Source organism: Oryctolagus cuniculus, chromosome X, assembly GCF_051225735.1.
Source record: "Oryctolagus cuniculus isolate XC-2025 breed Fujian yellow rabbit chromosome X, ASM5122573v1, whole genome shotgun sequence".
In the NCBI taxonomy this organism is placed as follows: Eukaryota; Metazoa; Chordata; class Mammalia; order Lagomorpha; family Leporidae; genus Oryctolagus; species Oryctolagus cuniculus.
In genome coordinates this window covers 133,316,168-133,327,163 of record NC_142888.1, presented here as the reverse complement: position 1 = coordinate 133,327,163, position 10,996 = coordinate 133,316,168, and the positions used below count along the sequence as shown (strand labels likewise).

Genomic DNA, 10,996 nt, shown 5'->3' with positions numbered 1-10,996 from the left:
CACGGCCGGCGCGCTGCGGCCGGTGCATCGCGCTGATCCGATGGCAGGAGCCAGGTGCTTCTCCTGGTCTCCCATGGGGTGCAGGGCCCAAGCACTTGGGCCATCCTCCACTGCCCTCCCGAGCCACAGCAGAGAGCTGGACTGGAAGAGGAGCAACCGGGACAGAATCCGGTGCCCCGACCGGGACTAGAACCCGGTGTGCCGGAGCTGCTAGGTGGAGGATTAGCCTATTGAGCCGCGGCGCCAGCCACTTCTTTATTATTGTTACTTAAACTTATAGCTTCATGGGGTGAGTATTTGGCACAGTGGTTAAGACAGTGACTGAGATGCTCGTATTCCATATGGGAGTGCCCAGGTTCAAGTGCTGGCTCTGCTCAACTCCAGCTTCCTGCACAAAGCATCTTGGGAGGCAGTTGTGATGCCTCAAATGGTTGGGTCCCTGCCACCTATGTGGGAAACCTAGATGGGGTTCCCAGGTCCCAAGCATTTGTCTGTTTCTCAAATAAAATGTTTTTAAGTTGTAGCTTCAAACTTTATCTTTTCAATTGAAATAGCTTTTGCAATACTATAATTTTTGTTAATAAATAAAAGATATCTCTGGCTTACAACTATAACATTACAGCAGGTTGGGTAAATTTCTATCAGAAAGAAACAGAACAAATCTGTCACCTCCCCTACTTTAAGTATTTAATTGGAACAGTGTACCATTCCTTGAGGACCAATACCCAAAGGTGGTATTTTGCTATTCATATCACAGTGTAGATGAATATAGAATTTGCTATAAACTCAAGCCCATATGACCAGAAATAGAATTAACGGTGGAAAGAACACATATTTGGGAGTCAGACCTAGGTTCTAACCTCAGCTTGGCCATGTACTTAACCTATCTGAGCTATGAAAACCATTACGACATAGTTAAGTGCTCATGAATGTTAATTCACTCTCTCAAGTAAAGTTATTCTACTTCTTTCTAAAGTAGCAGGTAGAGAAAAAAATAAATAACAATTTTCAAAAAGAAGTAAAGATAGAGAAAAAGCAACTTATATGGGCAAGGAAGCAGATTGAGAACCCTAATGGCTATGATAGGCTATGTGTAAACAGAAACTATAAACATCAATTTTGTAAATTTCCTTAACACTTTTGAGTCTTCAAAATAGGAGTATACTGGATAGCACTGGTACTTAGCAGCCAGAAATTTTAGTTATAGTGTTTTTTTTTTTAATATCAGTCCACTATCAGACGTTAGTCTTCATTTTCTGAATATATATGCCAAATGGCATGCTGAAATTTTATCTCTTACTCCTTTATTGCACTTATTTATTTTTTATTTGAAAGGCAGAGTGATAGAGAGAGGGAGAGAGACAGAAACACTGAAAGGGAAGAAAGATCTTCTACCCTCTGGTTCACTTTCCAAATGCTTTTAACAGCCAGGGGTTGGCCAGGCCAAAGCCAGGAACTCCATCTGGGTCACCAAAGTAGGTGGCAGAGACCCAAGTATTTGAGTCATCATCTGCTGCCTCCCAGCTTGTGCATTAGCAGGGAGCTGGATGGGAAGCAGAGCAGCCAGGACTTGAAACAAGCACTCCAATATAGGATATGGGTCTATCAAGCAATGGCTTAACTTATTGTACCACAAGAAAGATAGTATGGCATAAGTCATTACTTCCAAATTATGGAAAAATATATCAAAATAATGACATCTATTTAAGGATAATGAAATTTTGGTTTAAAATAACCATAGCCTACATAATAGAGCAGGAAAAATGATACTCATTTCTGAAACCAATAAGCATTGCAAATTCATAATACTTACCAACATGCGAAGGCCAAACAGTTATATGAGGATGGGAATGATACCATCCCACAACTCTCATGGGGCGACCTGTTAATTCAGCCAATCTGTGTGTCTGTCAAGGCGATTTTCAAAAGGTAGAAACAAATTTCTGATGCTAATAAAGACTCACAAAGCATCCTAAAGTTTAAAATAAAACCTATTTAACAAAGGTGATACTCCGAATTTCCTATACTTCCCATTTAAAGCCAAAGATGTTTTTTAAGATTTATTTTTAACTATTTATTTGAATGGCAAGATGACACAGAGAGAGGGAGACAGGGAGAGAGAGGTCTTCCATCCAGTGGCTCACTCTCTCAACTGGCTGCAACAGTCAGGTCTGGGCCAGGCTGAAGCCAAGAGCCTCGAACTCCATCCGGCATCACTCTGATGTGGGTGGTAGAGGCACAAGTATTTGAGCCTTGTGCCACTGCTTTCCCAGGCACATTAGCAGGAAGCTGTATTGGAAGTAGAGCAGCCAGGTGAAGCCAGTGCTCCAATATGGGATGCCAGCATCATAAGTGGTGACTTGAACCACTGCACTATAATGATGGCTCCCAAGGATTTTTTATTTACTGTGGCATCTATTAATGTACATACTTAAATCCTCTTAACCCAATTTGGCTAATGGTTGATCACTCAAATCCTCATAACTGTGCTACCTGAAAAGCTCATCTGAATCTTCAAAAGTCACTTCCATTACGACATTGAGAATCTTCTATTTAAGAAGCTGTCACTTCCTAGACTGCCGCTGTTATCCTAGGAAATGTGATTAGTTTTCTTACAAATTACTTACTTTAAAACATAATAATTCTTTTATAAAACTAATTCTGAGAAATGATACTTTTTTATGGAAAGTTTTCATTTAATGAATATAAATTTTGTAAGTACAACTTTTGGATTATAGCAGTTCTTCCCCCCATACCCACCTTCCCACCCCCAAACCATCCCACCTCCTATTCCCTCTCCCATCCCATTCTTCATTAAGATTCATTCTTAATTATCTTTATATACAAAAGATCAACTCTATACTAAGTAAAGATTTCAACAGTTTGCACCCACACAGACACACAAAGTTTAGGGGCTGGCGCTGTGGCATAGCAGGTAAAGCTGCCCTCTACAGTCCAGCATCCTTTATGGGTAACGGTTTGAGTCCCAGCTGCTCCATTTCTGATCCAGCTCTCTGCTATGGCCTGGGAAGGCAATAGAAGATGGCCCAAGTCCTTGGGCCCCTGCACCCACATGGGAGACCCAGAGGAGGCTCCTGGCTCCCGGCTTTGCATTGGCACAGCTCTGGCCATTGCGGCCAGTTGGGGAGTGAACCAGCAGATGGAAGACCTCTCTGTCTCTGCCTTTCCTTCTCTCTGTGTAACTCTGACTTTCAAATAAATAAATACTTAAAAGATATATTTTTAAGAAAAATTATTTAACTTCACATGTATCTACCCATGTGACAAACTATTTAACTTCTCTTAGCCCATTTCCTCAGCTGCAGTGAAGAATAAATGAGATAATCCACACAAGGCATTTAGTATAGTGCTTGGCAACTAGTAGGTGCTTAATAAGTGGTAACTGCCATGGTAAAATTAATGACATACAATAGTACCTCCAGCCATCATCCCCATTTTGGGAATGCACTAGTTCTAGTTTGAAGGTATACTATATAACCACATAATAAATATCCTTTATATAATAATGGTCTAGAATTTTATTTTCGCAGTTGTTTTTAAAATACCAGTGACTTGGGCCGGTGCTGTGGCTCAATAGGCTAATCCTCCGCCTTGCGGTGCCAGCACACCGGGTTCTAGTCCCGGTCGGGGCGCTGGATTCTGTCCCGGTTGCCCCTCTTCCAGGCCAGCTCTCTGCTGTGGCCAGGGAGGGCAGTGGAGGATGGCCCAAGTGCTTGGGCCCTGCACCCCATGGGAGACCAGGAGAAGCACCTGGCTCCTGCCTTCGGATCAGCGCAATGCACCAGCCGCAGCGCACCAGCCATGGCGGCCATTGGAGGGTGAACCAGCGGCAAAAGGAAGACCTTTCTCTCTCTCTCTCTCACTGTCCACTCTGCCTGTCAAAAAAAAAATACCAGTGACTGGACTTTCTGCTTCTGGCCAAGACAGAGTAAGAGGGACTAGACTTATCTCCCTGCCTGAAACAAAGAAATGACAAGGCCAAGCCGATGGGAAATAAACAAGGTGACACTTGAAAGGACATCCAAGCAGGGGAAGAAACCATTCCCAAGGAACTCAACACCGTCCAGGCACACAACTCACATTAATTTGTTTAACAAAATAGCACAGAACTATATACTTTGTATCACTATGAGACAGTTCTATATAATGAGGTAGACAATTCTAAAGATATACGGTTAAGTTAAAAAAAAAAAGATGAATACCATATGTATGGCCTATCCTATGTATTAAATGCTTTTTTAAAAAAGAAAATAGTCATGGATGATTCTATATATACTGAATTCATCCATAATGATACATGAATAACTGCTAACCCTGGTCATGTCTAAGGGAGGGTCACTGGTAGAACTGGGCACTGAAGTTGAGGAGAAATACTTACTTTCCATGCCTTTTTTATACATTTTAAAGCTTATCTTACAAATGCATACTATCAATTTTAAAAAAGGACTTTCTAACTGACTAGAATGCCACTGATGCAAATTTAACTTGCTATAGCTAGGGTATATCATCCAGATCATAGGAAGCAAATATCCTCTTTGATCACTCTTCAATTATATTTTACATGAAATGTCATATTCTTTTTTTTTTTAAAGATTTTACTTATTTGAAAGTCAGAGTTACACAGAGAGAGAAGGAAAGGCAGAGGCAGAGAGAGAGAGAGAGAGAGAGAGGTCTTCCATCTGCTAGTTCACTCCCCAACTGGCCACAACGGCTGGAGCTGTGCCTATCCAAAGCCAGGAGCCAGGAGCTTCTTCTGGGTCTCCCACGTGGTGCAGGGGCCCAAGGACTTGGGCCATCTTCCACTGCTTTCCCAGGCCTCAGCAGAGAGCTGGATCAGAAGTGGAGCATCCAGGACTTGAACCAGCACCCATATGGGATGCTGGCACTGCAGGCGGTGGCTTTACCCACTACACCACAGCACCGGCCCCTATATTCAATTCTTAGCACTGCATTTTTTGAGGGGAAGTCTCCAAAAAGAATCTTTCCAAAGGATAGAGACCAAGATCATGAGAGGCCTAGAAACTAAATATGAAGAAAACTGGAAGGAGCAATAGGGAGCAATGGAGAGGCATGGAGAGGGGAATGGAGCAGGAAAGGGTGGTGAGTATACTATTTGCCTCCAGCTCTTTTGGCTTTTAGGAGCAGTAACGTCAGAAATTTCTCATTTTAAAGTAGAAATATGAATTCTGACTGACTAAACAATTAGGTCTAATGGGTAAAGGTTAAAAGTTGTTAACAGTTACCAGAAAATTTGTGAAACCACCTAAGCAGACCATTATAGCCCAAAGCCCAGAGCATGTGAAAGCTTTTTATTGACCAATAAGGATATCTCTGCCTCTGTTGACGCTGCAGACAGCTGCTCTGGAGAAATTTCTACTCGGTCTTTCCTCTTATCAGAACGTCGCAAGATGATGACAGAATGAATGTGAACAATTCTGACAGTGTCAACCTAAAGGAAAAGCCACAAAAATGGTTACACATCTCCATTCAATTACAGAATCACATATATTACAATATCAGGTTAAAGATTCCATTTTAGATGATGACAGTTTTCTCATGGATAATGGAATGTTTCAAGTAAAAGACATCCAACCTCAACACACAGGAGTACATATAAGAAACAAAACCCACAAAGCTAATGTTTAGATCAAGGAAGTTCTTTTTGAGTGACCAATTAATAATTATTTGATTTACAACCATGTGTAAGATATTATATCACAAAAAGGAACATCAACTGTTCAAAAGTACTAATGATATGATTGAACAGCAAGTAACATATGAAATTACATATATGAAGCTGCACTACAATAATGTAGGAAATGAATGCTTTGAGAACTCAGAGGAAAGGAATCACTTAGGTTACAAAAAAAAAAGATCTAACCTAGTGTATCTAGTCCTCAATTGCTGTCTGTCTCTCTGTCTATAGCTAGATTCTTTCTACAGGTGCAACATGAGTGTATGACCTATGAAAGTAGTAAGGTATGAGTGAGGTTGAGAGACAGGTTGGGCAACTGACATAAATACAGAGCTTGAGGTACAATGGAAGAAGACTGTGATGAGAATGTACAAGGTATCAGATGATCTGCAGAATGAACTGGAAGAATGGGAATTATTTTAGATACAAGTAATGATAAAGTCCTAGACTAAGGAAACAGCTAAGAAAAAGAAAACTGATTTCAGATTCATCAAGAAAGAAGAATCTTTTGATAGCTTATGAACCATGGATGATAGAAAACAGGAAATCATCAAAGATGACTCTCAAGTTTTAAGGTTAAAATGAGGTGACCCATGGAAGGCAGATCTAAATTTAGAAAGGGGAAAGAAGGAAGATGAACTCAGTGTCAGATGAGCTGATCTGGGAAGAGAGGATGTAAAATATGGCAAAGTTTAGGAGGCAGGTGAGATTATAGCTTATGCTAAAACAGATTCTGTGGGGAGTCAAGCTTTTATTGAGTAGATAAAAAGCTGTGGAGAGAGGGAACAGAGGTCTGGGCATGAATCAAGAAGGGTGCACACCTTTAGGATGGCATAGAATCAAAGGGCCCATGGAGAAAGAGGAGGCAAAATTGGAATGATAAAATGGTTCAAGGCTTTCAGGGGGAAAGGATGGGCCTGGCATTGTCAGATGTTGAATGGATAAGGCTGAAATATTTTTTGTTTTGTTTAGCTTTGCTTTGTTTTTGTGAGGCTGAAATCTGACAAGAGGTTTTTTTTAAGATTTATTTATTTATTTGCAAGGCAGAGTTACAGAGAGGCAGAGGTGGAGAGAGACAGAGAGAGAGAGAGAGAAAGTCTTCCACCCATTAGCTCATCCCCTAAATAGCCACAATGGCCAGAGTGGAGTCAATCCGAAATCAGGGTCTCCCACATGGGTACAGGGGCTCAAGGAATTGGGCCATCTTCCACTGCTTTCCTAGGCCATAGCAGAGAGCTAGATCGGAAGTAGAGCAGCCAGGACTAGAATTGGCACCCACATGGGATGACAACACTGCAGGTGGCAGCTTTACCAACTACACCACAGCACCCCAGCCAATAAGAGGTTTTTGAAGTATTCTACAGACCTACACTGTGCAACATAGCAGCCGTTAGGCACACGTGTCTACTAAGCCCTTGGAATGTGGCAATTCTGATTTCAAATGTGCCACAAGTATGAAATAGAAACAGGAATTCAAAGACTTAACACAAACGAGAAAGAAAAAAAAACAATGTAGAGTATCTCAATACTTATTAACATGGAGTATATATTAAAGTAATCCTTCATACTTTAAAAAAATACACTCTTAAAATTAATCTCAGGGGCTGACACTGTGGCATAGCAGTGCCGGCATCCAATATGGGTGCTGGTTCAAATCCCAGCTGCTCCACTTCTGATCCAGCTCTCTGCTATGGTCTGGGAAAGCAGCAGAAGATGGTCTAAGTGCTTGCACCCACATGGGAGACCCAGAAGAAGCTCCTGGCTCTTGGCCTTGGATAGGCCCAGCTCTGGCCATTGTGGCCATTTGGGGAATGAACCAGTGGATGGAAGATCTCTCTCTCTCTCACTTTTTTAATCTTTTTACTGTGGTTACTAAAAAAATTTATATACATAGTTCATATTAATACTTCAAATTATACAAGGATACATCAAAAGGTTCATGGAAAACTGAATTAAAAGATAGGTTTGGGTGCAAAACATTTGAATTCTATGCACAATGTCTTCAGAATATGCTTTCCTTGAACATTCTGAAGATACCTCATATTTCTCATTAGCAGACAAGCAAAGATTTTAACTGTTTTCTATATATAGATAAACAAAACTTTTATGTTTTCTGTAATCTGCTTACAACTTTAAGTTTTTCAAATACATAAGTAAAGAGTTGTACAAGTGATTATCTGTTAAAAAGCAGTAGTAACCCTGTATAGCATCTCAAAAGACTTTGTTTTAGCATTTTCCCCTATCCACTATGTGATCCCATTCCATGCCTCTGTGCCTCTGCAGCCACCGCCCTTTCTATCTAAAAGATAATTCCTACATCTTTTTTCCTTACCTTGTAAACTCTTTCATGTCCTTTAAATTTCTTGATAATCCTATAATTACCTTCTCTTCCATGAACAGTTATTTCTGCTAAAAGGTATATCATCTTGTGTTGTTTACTATTTATTATACATAATTTTCTCCCCTACTAGAATGTAAGTACCTTAAGGGTAAGGACTATGCTGTGTTTGTTTTTATACCCAGTAATCAGTACAGTGTCTAGCAGGCACAGAGTACACACTAAAAAAAATTAAAAGCAAAGAAGATGCATGATCTTCCAATAGAAATAATGAAAGGAAAAAGAGAAAGGGAAAACACTTTAGGGTACCAAAAGAAAGTATCTTCCAACCAAGAATGCTATACTCAAGGAATATATCCTCCAAAATTGCAAGTAAAATAAAGACATTTCAGATCCACAAAAGTGGAGAGAATTCATCACCAGCACAGAAATACTAGAGGAAGGAAGAGCAATCACTAAAAAGGGTAATTATGAACTAAAATGAAAGACAATGGTAATCCAAAAGGTAGAAGTATATAAATAAAATTAAAATGTTCCAAGGATCAAGTACAGATGGTCCCTGGCTTATGATGGTTTACCTTGTGATTTTTTGACTTTATTATAGTTGTGAAAGCAATATGCATTTGACAGAAACTATACCTTGAATTTTTAATTTTTAGCTTTTCCTGGGTGAGCAATGTACAAATATGTGACAGCAATCTGCATCTTCCAGTCAGCTATACATCATGAAGATTATCAAGTGATAGTCTACAGTATAATATGTAACTAAGCATGACATTTGGTAAGTTAATGCATTTTCAACTTACAATATTTTCAGTGTATGGTAGCTTTATCAGGGTATAGACCTATTATAAATCAAGTAACATACATATTATTGGGGAAGTAGTAAACATAATCACAGATCAAGAATGCATATTGTAATATGTAGGATAACCATTAAAGGGAGAGCAATGAATGTTATAACTAATGGAGGGTCAAGACGAAATAACATACTTAATTAAACCAAAAGAAGGCAAAAAATCAATACCAAAAAAGTGGGTCTGGGGCCTGTGCTGTGGCACAGTGGGTTAAAGCCCTGGCCTAAAGTGCTGGCATCCCATGTGGGCACCGGTTCTAGTCCTGGCTGCTCCAATTCTGATCCAGCTCTCTGCTGTGGCCTGGGAAAGCAGTAGAAAATGGCCCAAGTCCTTGGGCCCCTGCACCCTCGTGGGAGACCTGGAAGAAGCTCCTGGCTCCTGGCTTCAGATTGGCGCAGCTCCGGCTGTTGCAGCTATCTGGGGAGCGAACCAGCGGATGGAAGATCTTTCTCTCTGTCTCTACCTTTCTCTGTAACTCTGTCTTTCAAATAAAATAAATCTTTAAAAATAAATAAATAAAATAAATCTTTAAAAAAAAATAAAATCCCCAAATTAAAAAAAAAAGTGGGTCAAATAGAAAGCAAAAATATGGCATTATAACCCATATCAATAAGTACATGAAGAGTAACTGGACTAAATGCTACAAACTAAAGATTATCAGACTGGATTTTTTTTTAAAAAACTGTATGTTACTAATAACAGACATAATTTAAATATTAGTATACTGAAAGGGCAGAAGTAAAAAGATAAAACAACTATTACTCTGCCAACACTAAAAAGATAAGGTCACTGAACTCAGGAAGTTTAATATCAAATTTAAATGGTATAACTGACATAAAAGTTAAGATGAGAGTATGAATTCTTGAAAATGAATATATTTTAGCAGTTGATGTCCAGGAAACACTGCAAAACAAAAAACCAAGCAAGTTCAGAGTTGCAAGGAGAAAGGTTAAACACCAAGAAACCACCCATTGGATGTAGCAATGAAGTGGCCTGAGAGGTAGAGTTTGAAGCCAGATCTCAGTGGATTTGAGAGGACAGGGAAGAAGTAACAAAAGTGGTTTATTCTTTCAAGAAATCTGATTATAAAAGGAAGTATATAACAGTGATCATAAGAAGATAGCGGATTGAGAAGTTTTTCTGGCATACTCTAACCTTTCACAGTCTAGTATAGTGCTTCTTAGGTGACAGGGAAGAAGGCAATGTGGTTGGGGTGAAGTTCATACATAATGGTAATAAGTAGATGAAGTTCTTGTCAGATAGTTTGGTGGGAGGGGAGAAAGTAATTCATTTTTATTGTATTTTACAAAAGTATTTTATCTGTGACATATTAGAGAAAAAAATCACTGGTCCTATACCACCAGTAGGCTGAGAAGCATTATACCAGACCATAAAGGCTAGAGTATGTCAGAAAAGGCAGAATGGGAGCACAGACAGAAGAAAAGTCAAGGTATACTAAGAGAGGGGCTCAGGATAGAGACAACAGCAATGTGAGCAATGATCTCAAGGAAGATGGGAGAAGAATCAGAAAACAGGAAATGAAAGAAAGCGAGTGCTATTGATAGTTATTACACAACCTGATCAAGTAACAATAATTTGCTAATAAAAAAACCCAAATAGCTCTTATTCCTTCATCTGATTTGACTGAACCACAAAGTTAAATCATCACAGTACAGAAATCCCTCCTAAGCTGCCAAGTTCCCATCATATAAAATTTTAGCACACATACCTTTTCAGCAACTGTGCGCATTTCTGTTCCAGTACAGGCAAATTTGGAGTCACTCCTATTGGAGATAAATTAGAAAAAAACGGGACTGGGGATTTGAATATTTAAAAAGGAATTAAAGTGAAATAACAAGATTAACACTTTTTGCAATGGAACCTTAGCAGATGAGGGCATGGGAACTAGTACTAAAGCTGTACTCAGACATTTGTGGAAAGTATTGTAGGCTACATGCACAAGTTATTAAAGGCAAAGCCAAATTTTTGGAATTTTAGGTATTAAGGATGTAAGTTTGAGAAGTATACTATGGTATACGTTGAAGTTTAAATAGTCACCCAAAGGTTTAACTATGCCAAGCATTT

General features: G+C 39.5%; 1 protein-coding gene across 5 annotated transcripts in view; it reads right to left on the bottom strand.

Moving 5' to 3' along the window:
- BRCC3 (BRCA1/BRCA2-containing complex subunit 3) overlaps window positions 1-10,996 on the bottom strand; it is a 43,812-nt gene that overhangs the window by 31,514 nt on the left and 1,302 nt on the right. For all 5 annotated transcript variants that reach the window (XM_089324583.1, XM_089324584.1, XM_002722205.6 and 2 more), the window contains 3 exons: window positions 10,641-10,695; window positions 5,351-5,470; window positions 1,814-1,901 (listed from right to left, as the gene is read on the bottom strand). In XM_089324583.1, coding sequence (XP_089180709.1) covers window positions 1,814-1,901; window positions 5,351-5,470; window positions 10,641-10,695 — 263 coding nt within the window. The remainder of the gene's footprint in view (window positions 1-1,813; window positions 1,902-5,350; window positions 5,471-10,640; window positions 10,696-10,996) is intronic.